Here is a 23,787-nt window from a genome sequence, read left to right as displayed (position 1 = left end):
CTTACACACCCCTACCACCCCCGGACTCTTACAGTATATACTCCCACCACCACCTCATTCTTACTTGTACATGTAAATACTCCCCTACATGTAATGGCAGCTACTTTCCTCATCGAACATTCACTATAGTTCGTCTACAAAATGGAAACATGGCTGATGATAATACAACACTGGCTGCACTTCGTAACACTGTTTCTAAATGTTCAGTGGAAGATAAGTTTGATTCCTGCAGCTTCTTCAGATTTCTAAAAGCGGGCAACATTATCAGTGATATATCGGTTAGTGAGACATGTACGGTTTGCAGTCAGTAACCTCACGGTGAAAAAAGTATCTGGACCAGATAAGAATTCACAAATGTTAATGGAGGTAAAGATTAAAATATCAAACCATTTATTTATTTTTAATTAATAATTAAGAAGCAAAGTACAAACGAGCGAGCAGCCTAAGATTTGTGGTCTGCAAAAGGCAAATTTGTCAAACATATTGGGGGAAAAAAGTCACGGGAGATTCACAACATGACTTTCGGTATGTTCTCTATTTTCTTACGAATCTCGTGGATTTCTATAATGGTATTCGAATACATACAATGAAACTAAAGCAGCTGATTCGATCTGCCTCGATTTTCCGCAATCGTTTGATATAGCTCCCCACAAAAGACTCGTTTAGAATTAATGGCGCATGGTTATAGCGGCAGTGTTCTCAGGTGGATCAAAAATTCACATGGCAGAGAAGTTTTAATATTCATAAGTGCAACAATGGCTGCAGAAAATGAAAAAGCCATTTACACTATGAATAACATGCAGTTCAGTGATTCAAGCTACGAATAGGAATTAGGAATTATTATAACAAATCATCTGAAGGCAAACATAGACTGTACTGAGTCTGCTGGAAAAAAAAAAAAAAAAAAAAAACTGACCGGATTCAATGCACAGAATTTGAGTATATACCAGAAATTATTATCCTCACCTTGTACTGTGTCATAGTACAGTACACCTCAACTCAGAAAACTGTGTTCGGTTCTGGTTACTTTGTTACAAAAAAGATAAGGAGCAGCTTGACAAGGAACAGCAGAAGGTTATAAAAACGATAACCAGACTGAGAAATAAATCTTACAAGGAACTCTCAGAAGAGGTGAATATCTCTTTATCAGTGTATACAAAACCTTCAAAAAGGATAATAATATGGCTGTTGGAAAATACTTTACGAAAAATTGATCCGATTATACACGAGGTAATGGTCATAAAACTATCGGCAAACGTTTCCAGCCAAATGAAACCTAGCATTTCAACAGAGCTATAAATGTATGGAACAAACTGCCCTTTTATGTGGTAAACTATGATTCTGTACACACGTACGTGCTATATCTATCTATCTATATCTATATTTCTGTCTGTCTGTCTCTGTCTGTCTGTCTGTCTGTCTGTCTGTCTCTCTCTCTCTCTCTCTCTCTCTCTCTCTCTCTATTTAACCCATTGGAGCCCGGTGTCCGGAATATTGGACAGAACTGGGATTTTTCAAGTCTTTATAAAGTAGGGAACCCTCGGGTAGGGACCTATGAGCTTCGCGACTACGAGCCGATAGGCGGAGGACGGTACGCTGCTTAGTACACACCCAGTGCCATGCCTCGCCCAGCACCCCTGGGATCCAATGGGTTAAATATTGCATATTACAGTTAGTATCGTTGTAACTGCAGTTAGTACCTGGACTCTTGGTCTGTGCCACTGACCGACTAAAGTTGGCTAAGCCAGCTCAAGCTCCCTCACCCGCAGGTTCAAGTGGCAAACAGAATCGCTTTGATGTGGGTGAAGTAACAAGTGTGTAGTAGTGATCTGGAAGCTGTGCGGTGTGATGGGAAATATGCAGCTGTTTCCGTTTGTTCCTAATTTACTATTACTAGAAATCACTGTAGAGAAGAGACTCATGCTAGACCATTCTGCGGAGTACTGAAATGTTCAATACCTTACAGGAATCGATTTTATGAATGAACGGACGGCCAGGTGATCCGTCCTACCTTCCCACAGCCATCCGAGTTTTGATACTTCCTGTTCATAAGGATACTGCATAAGAGTTGTTTGCTTGCCGCCCTAAACGTGTGCGAGTGTCATGTTGTGTAAACCACTTTCGTACATTGACAACTGTGTCGGTGCCACTGACGAGTAAAACTCCGATAAATTCTGAGACTTGCCACCAAGTCGGAAAGAAAGAGCGTGAGTGATAAGGAAAGCAACAAAATATTTCATCTGACAGCGACATGCAACCATTGACTTTATAATCCTGGTCCCTATTTCATCTCTAGGTACAAAGATCCTGCCCACTTTGAGGTATCAGCTAATAAAGCCAAAACTCAAATAACAGCAGTGGCCATAGCTGCTTCTGACTGCCCATACCGTTTCATCATCTTTCTACTTCTTCCTCCTCAATTTCAGCGGTCCTCAGTCCTTCCTCCCATCTCCTTCTCTCTCTCTTCAATTTCAGCAGTTCTCATTCCTTCATTCCATTTAGTTCTTCAGTATAATTTCTTTATCTGAGGAGTATGTCGAATATTGGTTGACACATCCAGCCCGCAACTGGAAGAACCCGATTTCTATTATCGGATTGGTCAGACTCCTGGACAAAATTTGTTTTCCCCTAGTTCCTCTTTGACCAGGACACTTACAGTACATGCAGTATGGACAACCGTGTGTTGTATTTTAAGGGAAGACCGGGGATTAGCAATATCGAATGTTTGCCTCCATATCGTCAGTACAATAGACGATTTCATTTTAATCAAACTACCACTATACGATTTTAACCTTCAGTTTTATTGAAATTTCGTAATGAACTTATTGAAGTCTGTTCTTTTTATGTGTCCAACTCTGGGCATAGGCTTCATAGTTCTTCCCACGGCCCAGTAGTCATCCTACATACTATACACCTTCACATGTCACCACTTCGGACCTAACACCCACCGTCCATATTGAATACGTGCTAGGACTGTATCGTACAGGACTAACGTATTGGTATTAGAAGGAGTATTTTTTAGGACATGTCTGTGGGTCGTCTGGCAGATCAGTAAAGTTTGCTTTTATGAAATTCACATCCTTAAACTGTTCCCTGTCCCAGCCGGGATTCAAACCTTTGTCAATAAGGACTACAGGGCACCTCTCTATCGATTCGGCCACCGCCTCCCGCACTACGGTTCGAATAGTGTACCGTAAGGTGAATAAACTTGTATTTGGGCCTCTATAGCAAAAACAATATATATATATATATATATATATATATATATATATATATATATATATATATATATATATATATATATATATATATATATATATATATATATATATATATATATATATATATATATATATATATATATATATATATATATATATATATATATATATATATATATAACACCCCCGAACTCACGTAGCTGATAGGCATTAATCGTAAACCTTGATCTTTCTCCTCTCCCTCTATTCCTCTATTCACTATCCTCCTACCCTCCGCGCGAATCAGCCCTCCTCCATCTATCCTGCCGCACCACACACGCATATTTCTAATTTCCTTTCTCATGTCCTACGACGCCATCCCAGGCCTTCCTTTTCCTCTCCACTTCCTTTCCCTTCTCTTCCTTTCCCTTAACTTCCCTTCCCTCCCAGTTTCTTTCTGTCTTTCCTCCTTCCCAGTACTTCTCTTTCCTTTTGTCCGTCCCTTCCCTTCCTTTCTATTTCCTCCTTTCCCTCCTTTTCTCTCTCCTTTCCCTTCCCATTCAATCTTTCTTCCTTCCATCTCTCCCTCTTTGACTCTCTACCTCTACATTCCCAGTCTTCTCTTCCCTCTTTTCATCCATCCCTTCTTCGCTATCCTTTCAGCCCCTCCCTCCCTAACCTTCCTCCCACTCTCTCCTATAACCTTCTCTTCCCTTTCCTTCTGTCTCATTCTGTCTCTAAACTCCCTCTCTCGATCCCTCGTCTACTCTTCCCTTCCCTCCCTCCCCATCTTCTTCTATCTTTCCCTCCTCCCTTCCCTCCCAGTCCCTCTGTACTCTCCCTCCTTGCCCTTCCCTCCCTTCCCTGCCTGCCCTCGCCTTCTCTACTTGCCCTTACCTTTCCAGTTCTAACCTACCCTATTCTCTTCTCCCCTTCTCTCACCTGCCCTCATCTGGTACTTGTAATTTCCTCTCGCCCCTCTCCTTCATCATCACTGACACTCCCCACACACAAGCACGCACGCACGCACGCACGTACGCACACACACACACACACACACACACACACACACACACACACACACACACACACACACACACACACACACACATAATTCTCCGTAGTGTTTACAAGGGTTCAAAGGTCGGCCTGTGATGAATGCAGGTCTCTTCTTGCTGAATTGTTTCTGTTGCCGCCAACCGTTTCCCACATCCCCTTCTTAATCAGCTCCAAGGTATATATGCATATACTGTATGCATAAACACACACACACACACACACACACCCACACCGTGTGTGTGTGTGTGTGTGTGTGTGTGTGTGTGCGCTTCAGTAATTTTAAGGATTTTTTTTAGTAAGTTCTGGGCTCCTGAAGGCGTAACTGCTGTGAAGAAGTCAATTTCCATATATTTATCCATTTTCATATTATGTACATACGTATAGTAAGAAAATATCCCACGAAAGCTTGATCAGATCTGGATTATATTTCCCACATATATTACACAAGGTATGCAGCAACGTGATTCCAACCGAGTGAAATTCAGTCAAAGGTCAAGTCTCGGGCGCTGCTTTACCTCATGAATGCCTGATTCGATTTGAACCAAACGTGGCACAGGCCTTGTGTTTGAAGACGGGAAGAAGTGATTCAGTTATGGTGTAGATCAAACACACAAATCAAGGACACGAGTCTGGGTCAAAGATCAGGAGCTATGTCCATGTGCTCTGTGAACACGCTCTCTAGTTATCGCCCGTCTGTATCAAGGCGGAATGATGTTTTTGCCCACTCTGTGTGTGTGTGTGTGTGTGTGTGTGTGTGTGTGTGTGTGTGTGTGTGTGTGTGTGTGTGTGTGTGTGTGTGTGTGTGTGTGTGTGTGTGTGTGTGTGTGTGTGTGTGTGTGTGTGTGTGTGTGTGTTCCCATTTTATCTCATGAACCGCATGAGCTATCAACATGAAACCTTCAGGGTATCAAGATAGAGCCAAAATCATGGACGAGTTCGAAAATGAGGATTCGGGGTCAAGGTCAAGATTAGCAAAATGGCTGCCAAAGGTCAACTAGCATTTTCGCCTGCCTTTAGGACCATTATATCTCATGAACGGCTTGAACTATCAATCTTTGGGGTATGAATATTTTGCCAAAATCTTTCGGACCCCTCCGGGGATGGCACCCCCCGGCCTCCCCAGGGAGGGGTAGCGTAATCCGCCCCCCCCGGGGGGGTCGCACCCCCTGGCCCCCCCGACCCCTTCCCAGGGGGGCCCCGCCCCTAGCCCCTCCCGGGGAGGGTGCCGACTTCCCGGAGGAGGCGCCACTCCCTGGCCCTCCCCGGGGGGGGGCGCCACCCCTTGGTCCCCCCAGGAGGCCACGCTTGTAGCTTGGCCAACAGCATATTCTGGAGGCGATTAGCATTCGGCTTCCAAATGCTTCATTATTACATTATGCTTTCACATATGGTAACCGTGTTCAGCTGTTATACTCAGTTATTATCATCGGTGCTGTTTGCCGAAACCTACATAAATAAACGAGAAACGGTCTCTAAGTACACTGGATCAACAGCTGACAACCAGGTATCGGGCAGAATGACTGTGCGAAGTTGGCGACTTGGCCGTTGAGGCGCGAAGAAAAGAGGGAGAGTGTGTGGGTGCTTGAATATGCAGAAGTGGACATATTCGGGCTGACTGAGATCAAATGGAAAGGTAAATGTGTGAAAGAATGGGAATATGGAATGAAAGTGTGTGCTGGTGTGGATGGGAATGAGGACAAAAGGGTATGTATGTACCGTTATATTTAAGGGATGGAAGGAGTTCAGATATCTTGGATCAGTGGGTAACTGAAAGCAGGAGTAAAAACGTGAGCAACCAACATAGGATGGGATGGCTGGAATGAATGAAAAAAATTCTAGAAGAGTGTTGAAATATGCCTAGATACAGTAGAAATGAGAACTTTTTTTTTTTTTTTGAGGGGGGGGGGTGCTAGAGATATGGATGGTAAAGCAGGGAATTCCAGAACAAACAAAAAGGAACATTTGGAGAGTGTAACAACTGTGTTTACCAGTTGCTCTAAAGCCGGAACTTTTTGACTTTGCCCTTTGACTGGTTGTTCTAAAAAATCATTTACTTCACTGTGTCTGACCCTTAATCTTCCTGTAACTTGCAATGGAGGGGGTACATTCCCACCAATTTTGATATAAATCAAATAAAAACTGTGAGTTGACCTTATCCTGTGACCTTGATCTTTGACCTACCAAGCTCAAAAATCATATATCTTTATCCTTAGCTGACTTATAATTTTATCCATCAAGCGTGTGCCAAGATAAATCATAACTCTGATTTACAGGGCAGAACATCTGACATGCCTTGTCACTCTGACCTTCTACAGACTGTTTTCAAAATGGAATCCCTCTACCCTGAACCCTATCAAAAAGTTTAATCTATGTCTGATTGAAATTGTTTAAGTACCTTTTATTCTGAGTCTGACAGTCAACTATTTCTGTGACCTTGACATTTAATTAATTGTTTTCACAATCGAATTCCTTTTTTTTTTCTTTTTTTTTTCCCCTTACCCAGGAGCCCTGTAAGTTTGGTCTAAATCGGATTAATACTGCTGGCTGTTTAAGTTGCTCTTCCATGTGACCCTGAATTTTAACATATTGTTTTAAAGAAACACTGGGTCGATATGCTTAGCAGCCCGTTTCCTTAGACCCAACAGCTTTCCTACGTACTACACACCTCCACATGTCACCATTTCGTCACTAACACCCACTGAATAAATGTTAGGGCTGTCTAATACAGGACTAATGTATTGGTAGTAGCAGGGGTGTTTTTACGACCTATCGGTGGGTCTTTAGTAGATCAGTAAAGTATGCTCAGCCTAATCCTTTAAACTGTTCCCAGCCCCAGCCGGGATTCAAACCTGCGTCCACTGGGACAGTACATTGCATCTCTACTGACTCGGTCACTGCTAACTAAACCAGCATGTAAAGTCTACCCTAAGCTGAATACAAATTCTCTCATGATTAGGACACCTCTATTATTTTATTCCACATTTAAACTAGAAAGCACCCAGACAGCACATACCTCCACCAATGCCACTGCCATTAAAAAGGATCCTGATCCGCCCCCTAAACTTAATCAATTCTTTATCGGTCCATGGTCCACCTTTCCATAAAATTTCATTGAAATTATTTAGAACTTTTTGAGATATTGTGCGGGATATTCTGGATCCAGATCCGGATCCGGCCTGAAACTTAATCATCTCTTCCTTGGCTCATGGGCCCACTCTTCCACAAGATTTCATCAAAATCCGTTCATAACTTTTTGAGTAATCCTGCTAAGAGACAGACAAACAAACAGACATAAACCAAAGCTGGGTAAAACATAACCTGCTTGGCGGAGGTAACAAAATAATTTACTCATGTGAATGGTTAACAGGAAAATATTAATGCTGGTATCATTAACTCTCTTATGTTCGGTCGGAACGGTTCTAATAGTTTACTGCAGGTAATGCCAAACGATTTAGCTAAAATTAATGGTCATATGATGAAAATAAAATTGTTACATTCCACATTTATGCGATAAGCGCGTTCCAAAAGTGGATACCCCAGTTTAATAGCAGGCTTAATCACAACTGTGGCATAAGAAAAATTAGTTAGCCTGACGGTGTAAGAAGAGTGATTTTATGCTATTTCATTGTATTTTCTTGTATCTAAAAACTGTTCCGAAGATCATTTATGTGTGTCACATTTTTCCCAATTATTTTTTCATTCAAATACTGCACAAATGTGGCATCCCACAAATAAGGATTCCACAATTTGTTTATGCATACCAGTCAGTATCGAGTGTGACTCATGGACTCAACATTTTTGCATGAGCATACAATCATAACTCACAGGAGGGTGTGAGTGTTAACGAATATGTGGTGTTACGGTTATCAACGATTCTATCACCCTTCCTCCTGGATGTTTATTTTTTTTTTTTTTCATCGTTACTTAATTCAAACTTTTACCTCCGCCAAGGAGGTTATGTTTTTGCTCGCGTTGGTTTGTTTGTCTGTTTGTCTGTTTGTCTGTTAGCAAGATTATTCAACAAGTTATGGACGAATTTTGATATATATATATATATATATATATATATATATATATATATATATATATATATATATATATATATATATATATATATATCTATATATATATATATATATATATATATATATATATATATATATATATTTAAGGGGGGTTAGGGTACGGCCCAACGAACAATCCATTATATTTTGGTGGTGATTCGGATCATCATCCGAATCAATGAATATTTTTGTTTGTTTGTCCACAAGATATCTCCAAAAGTTCTCGATGAATTTCAATGAAATTTGGTGGAAGGAGGGGAGGGCATGGACAAGAAAAAATTGGTTAAATATGGGGGAGGATTCGAATCCTGATGCGGATTCAGCAGTGGTATTGACGGAGGTAAGCGCTCTCTCAGAGCTTTCTAGGTTTTCTTCTTACACCTTACTCTTCTAGTCCGTGTTACATAAATCCTTCCTATATTGCCATACCCTGCATAAATAACACACAAAAGCATATTTAACCAGCCAAATCCAAAAATAAATTGCAAAGGAAGAGGCGCTAGACAGCTTCCTTACCTGACGAGAATACGACCCTCAGACTCATACACTCACACTCACAGCTGAATAAAATCGCCTGGGGATAACTAGAACAGAATACGAGAGCTGTCCCCCGACACTAAAGGTTTAACTGTTCCTGTATTAAGTCTCCCAGATCCGTATGACTCACTACAAACTGAATGAAATCGTCTTGTGTTCGTCGGATACCAGGACTGTCCACACCATGAAAGGGTTGATGTAGCTTTGACACTAGCGTAACTAGGACATTCTTTCTTCTTCTGTGTTTCATTTATTCACTGTGGCCTTTTCTGCCCATCTCTTCCAGGTGTCCAGATCTGTGCGTAACCTTTCGCCTTGAATGAGTCCACAAATTTTACTTTCATCAGGAAAACCAATCTGTCCATCTGTCTGAATGTCTGTGTGTCCTTCTGTCTGTCTGTCTGCGTCGCTCTTTGTCCTTGTCTCTGTCTCTCTCTCTCTCGTAACCTTTCAGCTCAATCTTCAAACCCAACTTCCAATACAGTTTTCTCAGCAAGGTATTAGTTCTTCTGACCTTTCCTCGCCAGTTTATTCTGATAAAAAAACTTAGGGGCATTAGGAGAAAATGCATCTAATCTAATAGCACATCTAACCTATAACACATTCTACTCTCACACAGTCATCGATCTTTTTCATCACATTTGTCTGGATAAAAGTGGAATAAAAGTTAACATGTATTAAACTCATGGGTGATATTATTTACCATCCCTTACTCTCCGATGACGGATTTTTCATTTTATTTTTTCCTTTCAGACCATTTTATTCATTATGGGAGATGATTTCTCGAGACTGAGAGGTTTGATACAGCTATAATCAATCTCTTTACTCTTAGGGGTCTTCCTAAGATAAGAATAATCGTCTGTTAATCGCAAAGAACAAACGAAAAAAAAAAATATGGCCTCCTGGATGAAGGGGTTAACTAGGGTACTAACACAGATGCATATTGAGATCATTTACTTAACAACTTCACTATGTTGACTTATTCCAGTGTTTCATCTTGCTACCGACGAGGGATTTTATTCGTCGCTGGAGAGACCTTTCTATCTGGAGACTTACTATTAGCCTTCAGTGACCTGTCCAGTCCCACAATTAATTCCTTCCTTAAGTTGCATCACGTCGTCTGCACGGTGGCCGGAGTGAAAGATGAAGGGTAGGTAGCAGCTCTAGAAACCCTTTAAAATGCTCTCTCTCTCTCTCTCTCATAGGCCACACCCCATACCCATAACCTCTCCCCCTCAAAAAAAAAAAAAAAAAAAAAAAAAAAACTCCCTACCGTCCTCTCTCTTTTTTCCTGTGCCTTGGCTGCAAACAATGACATGGAACAAAGGATTTTTCATGCAACTGTATCGACCCCTGTCATATGAAACCCGCAGCCCCCCCCCCCGAAAAAAAAAAAAGCAGCACACACACACACACACACACACACACACACACACACACACACACACACACACACACACACACACACACACACAAGAATACTGACACAAAAGCACTCCTAAAAACATAAAAAATAAAACAAAACACAGACAGACAGACACACACAAACACACACACACACAGGAATACTGACACAAACACACTCGTAAACACATAAAAAGTAAAACACCACACACACACACACACACACACACACACACACACACACACACACACACACATACACACACACACACGAGGTGCTTTATTTCCCCGACATTCAGTATCGACGAAACAAATCATCGTTTAGAAAAATGTGGAAGCGATATATATGGGAACACTCTTTTTGATTTACATTTATTGAGGTGGCTGTACATTTTTTTTCCTTCTTTTTTTTCAATTTATCTGCCAGTAATCTTAATCCTGCTCTCGTAAAATGGGAGAATATCTTGTTTTATTTATTTATTTATTATTATTCCTTTCAGGTTTGTCTGTCTGTGTTTTTCTATACTACTTTTACTTTGACTTAAGCCAGATTTTCGTCCTTTTGCAGCTTATTTCACGTAGTTCAGTGGTAGAAAAAGACAATGCTGTGGCTCTATATCCTTTCTGTTGCAGTTCTTCACGATTAGCATCATATTCAGATGTTGATCTTTTGTTATAATTAAGCATTCTAGATGGAAAGATGTCAGTTTTTGGCCAAGTTAAAATCAAAAGAATATAACAAGATATCTATAGACGGTGTGCTTTCATCTAATGGAACTGGGCTACTTTCAAGGTAAATACTACTGGATATGTTGTGGTTACAGGAAAATCGATGAGCTTTAATTATGAGGTAGGAATGAGTCTCTTTGGTTACCAGTCAAACCCAGCCTCCAACCTGACTCTGTCTAATTATCAGATGAGCAGAAACAGGTTAGGGATCTCTGTCAGATGATAGTAAACCGATTATCTATACTCTTGTTGTTGATTCTTTTATACTTACGACTGAAATGATGAGACCTGATATTACGGTTGTTGTTGCTATTAAAAGTGTTTGATCTAATACGTCTGCAGATGTTAGGTGTTATGGAAAATGTTGATCCTGATGTTGATGTTACTGTTGTCTGTCACTAAGGTTATTATCGACGATATTACTCCTAATTTTGTTGCTGATGCTGAAATTCTAAGATATTATTGTTATTATTATTATTATTAATTATTATTATTATTATTATTATTACTGGTGAAGCAGCCTTTGTATTTGCTACCAAAGTCAGTGGTAATAAAGCTGGCAACAGAGGATGCTTTTACAGATGTCCCGTTAGTGTTTTGCTAACCCGGATATTGTTCTAAATTTCTTTATCACAACTGTTGCGCTTAAAGAAATCCATGCCGTTTGCAGACGTTAAAGGTCTGCTGTTGTTGCTAATGCTTAAACCCATCTCTCCAATGAGGATTTTATAATTATATTCTTGTTCCCTTCAGATGACTGTATTCTAGTTACGGAAGACTTATCGTTGCAGTAGGGGGTAATGTTATTCAGCTTTGTACCCTTCAGTACGACCACCTCTCAGAAGCCAAAGGAAATAGTGTTTTGGCAGCAAGATTAGAGTATAAAGAAACGTAATTTAACTGAAGGGATTAAGCAACTTCTGTTGATGTGATTATCAGATTAGTTTTGCAGTTTTTTATACATTTGTTACGGAAATACAATCATCGAGAGACAGAGGGAGTTAAAAAAGTCATTGTCGAGAGTTAAATATGCTAGAGATATTATAACTTCAGCGTTTGCGGCCTCTGTTGTTGTTGTAATTGTTTATGCCATTGTTGAAGCAAATGTTTTGTTGCAGTATCCGTGGTTAAATACTGTTGTGGCGTTGATTACATTTTGCCCCCGTGTTGTTGTCCTCTCTTCCGGAATACGTAATGCCCTGCAGAATGAGACCACAGACGAGCGGCGCTGGATTAGTGGGTGGAATACAATGAACGGATGAGGGAGAAGTGGAGAGGAAGGGTAGGGAGGTGGACTAAGGCTGACTGACGGCACAGGAATGGTTGATGATTTATGGTGGAACCGAGATGGTGGCTTCCGTGGAACAGGATGTGATGGAATGATATTGCTTTGCCGAAGCAAAATGTGATGGAACATTCAAATATGGTGTAGTCGGATCTAGTGGAACAGTATGTGGTAAGCACAGAGTTTCCTTGAACGAGATATAGTGGAACAATATTAATCTTAGTGGAACACTGGATTACTCGTACAGTTTCCAGTGCTCGGAGAAATGATACTAATTTGAAAGATGCAGCAGATGTAATGGAACACTGAATATTAGTGAAGCAAGATGAGGTGGAAGGATATTAAATTTCGTGGAACAGTGAGAATTAGTAGAAGCCGATGCTGAATTTATGATTTTATGTAAAACAGCAAGAGGTGGAGAGCCGGTAGCTTTGGTGGAGCAGAATGTGATGTACTGTATACCTCTGCGATGAAGTAAGTATAGAGTAACGCTGAGGGTACTGATGACAACAGGACGAGTTTGGGTAGGACACGACGAGGCGAAACACTGGATTTCCATACAGCAATCTGTAATCTGAATGGAGAGGACGTCGTGGAATGCTGAGAGTTTCGGTGGAGGGTAGAAGAATTCTAGTGGAACAGGATGGGGAGGATCTACCCATTATCCAGTCCTGTCTTGCCCCAGCAGGAGCGTAGGGGCCTAGAATTGGCTTAGTCAGTCCTTGCACATACCAGTAGAACAAGAGGACCACAGTTTACCGCCCCTGAGTTGTGTCAAAACAGCAAACGCCAACTAACCCTAAGACCAAACCCTGAATGGGCCACATCCAGTTAAATACATAACTGTGGGACATTATTAAAACGTTGAATAGTGATGGAAATAGGGTAAAGTGGAAGAAATTACCGTGAAACTGACCATCATAATCAAGTGGAACAAGAGATGGTAAAACAACATGGATTTTGGTGGAATGTATAACTTGTGGAACAGAATTTTGGTGGACCAGCTGCAAGTATGAAGCAAGACTGCAAGAATGGACTTAAGTGCCTGCGGATGGCTGAGAGGTTAGGACAGAATAAGCCCTTTACAACGAGGCATCCCCCCCTAAGCTGAATATTATCGTCAGACAGAAGCAATAATAAAATTTTTCAATGCACGGATGGGGTATAATATTTTTCAACGCATGATTGGAGTTTATATATTTCTAATCCCTTCACCACGACAAGTTTCCTCTGGGCTGAATAAAATCGTCTAGAAATATCAGAAATGAATTAAGAATCGCCATTGTACAGAGTATGCTTTCTGATAGTGAGCCGCGTTAACCTTTATCTCGTGGAGGAGGCTGCAGTTAACTTGTGTGTGGTGGCGGTTAAGGAGGTGGTAAATCTGTGTGTAATGGTTGTGGCTGTGGTTAATGTGTGTGGTGGAGGAGGTGGTGTTTACTGGGGTTAATCTGCATGGCGGTAATGGTGGTGGAGGCTGTGGTTAATCTGTGTGTGGTAGTGGTGCATGCTGTGGTTAATCAGCGTGTGGTAATGGTGGAGGCTGTGGTGGAAGTTGTGGTTGTTTGGGTTTATTGATGAAGACTGGTTAATTTGAGTGCGGTGGTGGTGGGTGTACTCAATTTCCGTGTGGTGTTTGAGAGTGTGGTTAATTTGCGTGTGGTGGTGGAGGGTGTAGTTAATTTGCGTGTGGTGGTGGAGAGTGTGGTTAATTTGCGTGTGGTGGTGGAGGGTGTAGTTAGTTTGAGCTCTTTGGTGGAGGGTGTAGTTAATTTACGTGTGGTGGTGGAGGGTGTAGTGAATCTGCGTGTGGTGGTGAAGCGTGTAGTTAATTTGCGTGTGGTGGTGGAGGGTGTAGTTAATTTGAGTTCTGTGGTGGTGAAGGGTGTAGTTAACTTGCGTGCGGTGGTGGGGTGTGTGGTTAATTTGCTGGTCATGATGGAGGGTGTGGTTAATTTGCGTGCGGTGGTGGTGGTGGGGGCTGTGGTTAATCTGCGTGCGGTGGTGATGTGGATTGCGGGAAGAGAGTGGGTACAATATGCCTGAATGGTGGTACGCGTATAATGAACCGCTGGGTGCAATGAGAGCTTCACGGTGCTTCATTATTCTGTGTGTGTGTGTGTGTGTGTGTGTGTGTGTGTGTGTGTGTGTGTGTGTGTGTGTGTGATATATACTTAGGCATGTGTGTGTGTGTGCGTGTTTATGTGAGTTTTAGGCAAGTGTGTGCATGAATTTTCGCCAGAGTTTCCCTGCATGAACGTAAATTAGCCCCTGTGAACGTGTGCGTGCGCGAGAGTTTAAGACTACCTGTGTGTGTGTGTGTGTGTGTGTGTGTGTGCGTGTGTGCGTGTGTGTGTGTGTGTGTGTGTGTGTGTGTGTGTGTGTGCGCGCGTGAGCGCCGCGCGTACTTGCATGCGTGGATCCATTCTCGTGTATGAGTTTGCGTGAGTACGCCCCTGTGAGCCTGTGTGCGTACCTGTGAGCGTGTGTGTGTCTACCTTCATGCGTTCATGTGTGCGTGAGGGACGGTGCTTAGGAAAGGCGATATTGCTGAAGCCTTAATGAAAACAATAACGCAGCGGCTGATGAATATAGAAAGACGGTGAGGCGGCGCAGGTTTAGGCAAGCTAAGTTTTGTGCTGAGGAAGTGTCTTAATATCAGAGGCTGTGCTTAGCTGCCTCATCTCCATACCTACTCACGTCCTCTACTTCTGCCTATCCTCATCTTCTTCCCTCTCTCTCTCTCTCTGCCTACCTACGTAACTACTTGCCCACCTGTTCTCTTCCTTATTACCCTGTCTCTTTTCTTATTTGGCATCTCATTTAATAACCACTTGCCTACTTTTTCCTCTCCATCTCTCTCTTCACTGTCTGTTAGCCTGACTCTCTGTCACTGCCCTCTCTCTTTACCTCCTTACTCTATTTTTTTTTTTTAATCAGCCTGTCTCTCTTTTTATTCCCCACCTCATTCTATAACTTCGTGTCTACTTCATCCTCCCCTGATTTCTCATCTGCCTACTCTGTCACTGCACTCCAATTTTACCTACGTTTCTACACTTTATTAGCCTTTCAACCTGCTATTTATCACCCACCTAGTGCGGCGGTAATGTATTTGCCTGCGTCTGTGTGTGTGTCTGTGTGTCTTTTCCAAAAATATCTCAAAATCAAGTGGGCAATTGTATCTAGACTTTGTGGGCAGTGTCCCAGGGTATATGATTTGCTTGTTATTAATTTTGGCGAAGCTTCGATGATATGCCTCCGATTGCCAGAGGATTTTGCAAGTAAACAATACCCCTTAACTTTTTCTTTTTACTTGCCATTGCCTTCAATTCTCTATCGTACCGTCAGCGATGAGATGGGGTATTTAAAAGGAAACTATTAGCAATTCCTCAAAGGCCAGTTATACTCAATGACCTTCACCAACATAATACGCATGACTTCAGACTTCTGAATGCTAGCGTGACTTAGTAGGAGTAAACAGCGAAATCCCAAGATTTTTTTTTCTTTTTGATTTTGGCGAAGTTGCAATGATATATCTCTGACTGCCAGAGATTACTGACCTAGTTTTTCATTGATGTTAGGCGATTCTCGTTCGTGAGTGAATGCTTTGACTTTTATTTCCTTTTTTATTCATTTCCCCTGGTCTAGTTACGCCCTTTAATTTACCATCTCCTCGTCCCTCTACTGTGTGCTCACTCTCTTTACCTACATACTCCCCACTTCTTTCGCTTCTGTCTAATTGTCTCTCGTCTCTTCCACTGTACTTCTTCACTCTACTCTCTCTCTCTCTCTCTCTCTCTCTCTCTCTCTCTCTCTCTCTCTCTCTCTCTCTCTCTCTCTCGTCTTTACTATCATCTTTATCTCTTACCTTTTTTTTTCCTGTTATCAGCTTCTCTCTCTACATGTTCTTCTCTTAATTCATTCCACTCTGCCTAGTTCTTACATCCTCGCTTTAACCACTCTAATCAAGTTATTATCTCTCTCTCTCTCTCTCTCTCTCTCTCTCTCTCTCTCTCTCTCTCTCTCTCCCTTCCCTACATTTGCTTATTGTTTTCCCCCGTTCTCTCCCTGCACACTTATCGTCTGTTTTATTAGCCCCTCTGCCTACTTATTCTGTAATTATCTACGTGAGTGCATCGTCCTCCCTCTTCTCTCTCACCTCCGTCTCCTTGGTTTCTATCACTGCATTATCTTTACCAACTTCCTATGCAACTTTTTCGCCTCCTCACTAAGTATAATTTATTTCTATTTCTATCCATCTATTATATCATTTATAATCCCTTCCACATTTGTTTGCTCAGTCCCTATAATTTTTTTCGTCTTTATTCTCGACTTTTCTCGCTTCCTGTCCACATGTTCTCTGGTTTATTTATTACTCTCTCTTCCTGCATTTCTCTCACATTTGTCTTCTCCATTTTTTCTGCATACCTTCAAGCTATACCTGTTCTCCTCGGACCTATTTCTCTATTTTATTTACTAGTCTTTCTGCCGGATACTTCTCTGTTGTTTAACTTACATGGGTGCTTTAGTTTTTTCTTTTTGGCTAACTTTACTCCTACTTTCTTTTTGCTCTTCATTATCTGCTCATCTTTATCAATTCTCCTCTCACACCAACGTTTCTTAATATTTATGTGGTTATTCTATCGCAACTATTTGCATTCCGCTACAGAAACTTATCACATCTCCCTTGCCTTCCCTCTTATCATTATTATTAATTTCTATCTCCCCTTCTTATTATTTATATATTAATAGCCTGGAGTTAATTATTTTCCTCAATTATTTTTTTTGTATTCCACTTTTTCCACACCCGTTCACTCTGAAGACATAATTTTTGCTTAACTCTCTGCAAATGAGAGATTAATTTATGAGCTGGAGAAAGTATATAGTCCTACTGCTGTTCTGCAAATTCTTTTCATTTTTTCTGCTGAACTTTTTTTTACTTTATGCCATTTTCTCTTTTAATTGTTCCTTTTGTTATCCATTTGTTCCTTAATAAGCCTTTTTACTACGATGGAAAGGTACACAGATCATTACGGAGTGCACACACAACTATCCATTCACACTCATACCTCTGAAGCATACCAGTGACTTTTCTTTCTGATGATTTTAACTCTTTTTAACCTTCATCACTCATTCTATCCAGTCTCTCATGCACTCTCCAGATCAATCAGTCTCGACTTTATACTGTATGTTTCTGAACTCAACAAACTATCATCCTCAATAACATCAAGGATAATGGTCACAAATTTCTTTTTCACTCCTAAACTGAAGCACAGTGTTCAGTTTTACCTACCGTTTTACCAAAGATATGTGGAGAAGTTTGGGAAGTACAGCAAAGTTCAAAATTGATTCTAGATTAAGGAACAAACCATACGAGGAACGTTGGGAGTTGCACAACTTATTTAGCTTATCAAAGCTGGACCAGGAGGGGATCTGGTTCAAGTGAACAAAATTTTTAATGGACATGGTAATATGGTCGTTGATAAATACTTCACATTAGGCAGGTAGAAGTACAGTCGAGGTATTGGTCATAAAATTATCGGTAAAGGTATCCATTCAAATGAAGGAAAACATTTTATCCTCAAGAGAGTTGTAAACATTTGAGACAAACTGCCGAAGACTGGTAAACTGCGATACAGGAGTCACTAATACTTAAGAGTCGCTCGGGTCAGTATCTAGCTTCAGTTTCCCCATCCCCCTTGAACGTGTTGAGAGCTAATTAATTAAAAGAAAAAAAAACGGCTAATCGCTTTCCTCACTGAGTTCATAATGAATACAGTTCCTGCGTAATACTGGTAATTTTAGTTTTTCCTTACAAATCAACATAATTATACAGTATAGTTTTGCTTCAGTCTTATGAAATTTTCATTCTATTTTTTTTATTGTGTATGACGGGTCTCTTTTACTTATTCTTGCCGACTTAGGAAGGAGGGTTTCAGGGACTGGAGAGGGGGGTCTTCTTGCTTTACAATCTTCCCTTTAAACTCAGAGAAGCAGATACCATAGTCGTAGCCTTCTCTGTATCACATAACCTACAGAGACCTGTCGAGTCTGTTGCTGTTTCCTTTCCTTTGTGCTCTTTTGAAATCCCATGTACAACCACAAGATTCACACCATTTTTCTTTCACTATCTCATACCCCCTTTGTCTTCCGCCCACATATATTACACGAGATTCTGTTTATCATATCCCGCCACTTGGGTTTTATCCTATCTGCTCGCCTTTATTGCTTTTATGTTTATCACCCAAACATATTTTCTAACTTTACGCATATATTATCTTCATGCTCCCCCCCCCCATCTCTCTCTCTCTCTCTCTCCCTCTCTCTCTCACACCATCATCTTATCACATATTCCCTCCTCCTTCCACCCATTCTATCACTACATCATCCAGTAGGCTATACCGTTTCATCACGCTACCTGGATTCCACCATCCTAACCATCCAGGAACCATTCACCCATCCATTCATCCTGGTAACCAACAAACGAACCATCAGTCCACACCATTATCCACCATCCACACCATTTGTTCATCATCCATCCATCCATCCATCCATCTTCTCCATCAGCCCATCGTCCATTCACCCATCTGCTTATCTTCCATCCATCCATTGTCCCAACCATACTTCATCCATTCATCATTCACACCATCAGTTCATCATCCATTCACGCCCATCATCAACTATACATCATCTATCCATCCATTCACACCAACATCCACCATGCACGCCATCATCCGCCATCAGTCTACCATCCACATCATCATCCACCATTCACCCATAAATGCTGTAACTTATTTTCTTGTTTTTCCGAGACACTTATAGCTCTGAAAAAAGATTGAGTGTAAGAGAAAAAAAAAATCATCATCATCATAATCTCTCTCTCTCTCTCTCTCTCTCTCTCTTTTACATATGCATAAGTAAGGTAGGGCACAGAAAGCTAAAAAAAAAAAAAAAAATAGAATATATAAAGCTGAGAATGTAAACACAAAGGGATGAAAGGTACGGTACTCACGTGTAGAAAGGGAATCTGGCACCGTCCCTGTACCACAATACCAGTACGGGCGAGTCCTCCTGGTGGCTGTGGCTGACCAGGCACGGCAGCCGACCCGCAGACCCCGCCACGCCAGACACACGCGACACCGGCACTGCAAGGAGAAAATAATGCATATATCAGTATGGCATGTAAGTATAATGCAAGTCAGAATAATGCATGTAAAAATAATACACGATAAGAAAACTTTAGGAATGCTGCATGGAACAATAATGTAAGAACAAGTACGAGCAATGCATATAGGAATAATATATGTGAGAACAAAAACGAGCACTCAGGAGTGCAACATGCGCCCCCCCATAATTAATTTAAGGGCTCAGAATTTGACTTTGCACCGTGACTTTGACCTTCGTTAGAATATTACCAAAATCGATTTTTTTTTTTTTTTATGACCCTCAACCCTCCGACCTACTTTGGTCCAAATCGAATCAAAACAGCTTGAACTAACCTTGCCTAGTTGCCTTAAGCTTTGACCTATTCTTCTCAGAATCGATACTGTTGTGAAACCAATTGGTCAACTTGTTGGCTAACCCTCAGCGTTTAACTTTTCCTCCTAGCTTGGTCTAGATTGGATAATTTTAATTTTTCGTTTACAGGGGCCGAACTATGCCGTTGCCTTATGACTTTATTCTTTGACTTTTCTCAAAACTGATATTCATTGGTTCCTCCCCTATCCTAAGTCCACCAAATTATAACTATTATTCTAAAAAGGCATAGGTGTTTTGACTTCTTAACTATTATTGTAAAAAAGCAAGAGGTCGGCTACTTAGATGATCATCAACCCATCGCGGACTTCGGTTAAAATCAGATCAAAGCTGTTTTGAGTTATTTGAAAAAGATGGAAAAACAGTGTTGTTTTACGGTGTCACTGAGTGATGAGATGTGGGCTACAAGTGATGCAAATCTCCTCCAAGTCAAGATGGACAAACAAGAGTGTAGAAGAAAGAAGAAAGGAAAACTCAATCTCTTCACTACACTGGTCTCGTTTTAACTTATTATTGGTATAATTAGATCTCAATCAGCTTAGGAAAGGCCTCTCGAACTGAAAGGGCTAAAGACAATTCTGTCTAACCTTGGCAGTTGGAAAAGTTTCACAGCAGTAAATTACACCGTCTGGGGATAGAGATTACACAAAAGATGTCCCCTGACTGAATGAGGTAAGTATTAGGGGATAAGTTTAACTGTCATCAGGTACAGAAGGGCGGTCACAGGAACAGCATCATCTCCATCCTGACCCTAAATCCTACTAAAAGAAGAATAAATACGCATATAACTAATAAAAGTTAAGGTTATATTAAAATCATGTTAAAGACACTTGAAGAAATGAAATGTGGTCAGTTTGTAACCCACAAAACATAATTTAGTCGGTAATGAAAAACTGTTTCACTCCTTCCCTTCCTTCAAAGGTTCTTTTATTAATGGCTCTAGAAATCTGGATACTGCTTTCTTTTTCATGGTCTCACATTTGAGCCTATTGTCTTTTGAGAAAAAGCAGACAAAATTCCAAGAAAGATAAAAAAAATAGAGATAAAACTGTGTGTAGATATATAATACATCATCATCATAACCGCCACTCTAACCAATCTGTATCAGTGGGGAGCTTATGGTCCAGAATTAGGAAAAAGACTAAAAAAAGTAGGTCCCATCGACAGGGTGTCTATCAAACTGGTCTGTTCATCATGTCACTAATAATTCACACCTTAATGTTCTTGGCTTCCCCCTACAGGTGAAACTTTTCATGCTAAATGTGATTCAGTTTCTTCAACTCATTCTCACAATGCAAAGAGAAGACACTACAAACACCATTTTGATAGAGCAATAATCTCAAAGTGGTAACATAGAAAATTGCCAACAGAACCCCGCTTTTTTAAAATCATTCATAGCACATCGCTTTTGCTACGTTCCAAAACTACTGAGAAAAATACGCCATGGTCCTGACATAATTATTTCCTTGTCTATATAGCACAAAAAACTCATGCACATCACACTCATTTCAGCAGTTAGTTACAGCTGCTGCGGCTAACACTGGTTCAGAGTATCCCAGACAGGGATCTAAACATGTACCCTTAAAATGGCACCTGTACTTTTGACAATGTAAGATTCTGAGAACCACCCTCTCACTCATTTTCCCGGAGACACGGATGTCTGAGACTACTGGCGACAACCATTCTGTATCCTCTTGCTTGTCTGTACTTGCTTATTAATGTAGTTCATTTGCTCCCTCAACACTTATACCTCACATGTTCATTTAGGCTGCCACAACAACCCTTCTTTTTAACTTACCACTCTTCCTCCTCATTTCAAGTTCACTCACATAAACCTTTTTCATCATCCTGTATCACATCCATTCGCCACGCCATTCAAGCCCAGTCCCTTAAGTGCTTAGTTTAACAGGATTCAATACTAACCATACACTAGGATCACCCACATTCATTGTTCTGTTCAGCTTGTATTCCCCAAAGGCTCAGTACTACTGCTTTCACTACCGATTTTTCACATCCGTACCATATCAGTGCCTCACGCCCTTACTCTCACGCAATCCTCTTACAGTCTCTGCACTTAATTTCATATTCCGTACCCAGTACCCTTGAGCCACTCCACGCTACAACTCTTTTTACATTTTCCTCTTGTTTGTCAGTGCAGCATACTCTGTTGTGGATGTACTCTCAGACATCGTCGTTCACAAACATCTACGAAATTCCGAACTAGACTTCACAGATAATATTCCTTGATAGCTGTCAGAACAGCATCATTTCTGTACCGGTACATTACGCTGTAGAAATTCCACCTCTTACCATTTATCGCAAACTTCATTCTCTTTTCAGTTTTTCTTTGACATCTCATACTTCATCGATATACATATTTAAACAACCCTGGGGACAAACTGCTTCCCAATGTCATTCAGCACTGGTGATTAGGAAATCACGACAGACAGACAGACAGACAGACAGACAGACAGCACACACACACATACACACACACACACACACACACACACACACACACACACACACACATGCGTGCGTGTGTGAAGGTCAAGGCTTTGCCCTTAGATCGGACTATATGAGCTTTCTGCTCTCTTCCGGGAAGGTAAAAAGCTGATGATCACAACCATCACGTGATCCTGACCTACCCGGTGAATTACACACAAAGACAGACAAACAGCACACCCCCTCACCCCCCCCCCACACACACACACCTTCACCCCAGCTGTACAGTCGTTGTCCACTAAGGAGGACGAAACCTATTGCTGAAACTGTTATTAAATATACTTTTCATCTGCCTTTGTGGATTTTCTTTAAAGCATTTACATAGAATTATTACTCTATGTAACACCTCTCCCCTCTTATATGTACAGTACATTGCTGGCATCTTGAAAAAAATCACAACATTCAGAAGTGTTGTTGCCACACTATATATATGTAAAGCCTTTCAAAATCATTTTTTTTTTTAACTTGTATGTTTTTCAGATATTAGTGAGGAAGAATCTCGACAATAAGTACCGGGTAATGGCTAAAATTTTACATGCTGAAAATTTTCTTCCTCTTATAATAATATTGTTGGAGGCTTGGGGAAAAAAAAACTATGACTAATAAAACAACTTGCACTGGTACTTTATGAAAATATAAGGAGACAACATATCCTGGTATTGATGTGAAAACACGATATAAATATATAAAAATGCAAACATCACAGAATAGGGAGCTCTCAAGTATACAAATATACAACCCCAAAATAATGCAGTATAAGAGCATGTCGTCGACTGACAAGATTTAGTATAAATCTTAGAGCAGCAGTATTGCAGCAATGACCGTGTCTAATTACCGGCCGTTGGATGGGATGTGGTACCCGCAGGAAAGCACTGTGAGGTGTGTGCGAGTTCTGCGGTGGTCGAAGGTCAACACCAGTGATGGTCAGTTCTTTACAGTTGCATGGCCGTCTCCTCCTCCAGGGACTTCTTCAGGAGGTGTATTGAGCTTCCAGAGGATTGAGACGGTGGTCTAAGCGAAGCTGAGATGGGTGCATTCGACCCGGGTGTGTATGGAAAGGTTCTCAGTGGCTGGCAGTCCTTCCATCTTCTGAAGTCACAATGGGTGAGTTGGTGGTGGCTTCACGTTATCCTCCTTCACGACAAAGTGCGTGGAGGAGCCCCTTCAAATGGCTGTCTTGGCAGCAACGTTGATCTGAGCTGGAAGGCTTGAGGGGAATCCCAACTGCTAGAAACAGACAGGAGTGGGTAGTATAAGAAGAGGGCTGGTAAGTCAACTAGCTTTGACGTTCAGTGTCCTGACGGTGCCTCTTATTCCTGGCATCATCAGGGGTTGCTGATGATCTTCAGCGTCAATGGCACCGTTCCGGTACTCATATACTGTAAGGCAGATACTGGGTACCTGGGACTGTATACTCGTTGGCTTAGGAGGCTTTGGATAAGTTGGGTGGTGAAATACAAAAGAAAAG

General features: G+C 41.1%; 1 protein-coding gene across 1 annotated transcript in view; it reads right to left on the bottom strand.

Annotated features, from left to right (window-relative positions):
- LOC145409221 (protein turtle homolog A-like) overlaps positions 1-20,115 on the bottom strand; it is a 264,912-nt gene extending 244,797 nt beyond the window's left edge. Inside the window, exons 1-2 of the mRNA XM_080279705.1 lie at positions 20,112-20,115; positions 19,291-19,423 (exon numbers count right to left, since the gene is read on the bottom strand). Coding sequence (XP_080135831.1) covers positions 19,291-19,423; positions 20,112-20,115 — 137 coding nt within the window. The remainder of the gene's footprint in view (positions 1-19,290; positions 19,424-20,111) is intronic.
- Between the last annotated feature and the right edge of the window lie 3,672 nt (positions 20,116-23,787).

The sequence above is a fragment of the Coenobita brevimanus genome, chromosome 80, assembly GCF_032717465.1.
Source record: "Coenobita brevimanus isolate Jiangsu-jjx chromosome 80, ASM3271746v2, whole genome shotgun sequence".
Taxonomy (NCBI): domain Eukaryota; kingdom Metazoa; phylum Arthropoda; class Malacostraca; order Decapoda; family Coenobitidae; genus Coenobita; species Coenobita brevimanus.
Note: the sequence above shows the minus strand (reverse complement) of the source record. Positions and strands in the feature narration are given on the sequence as shown.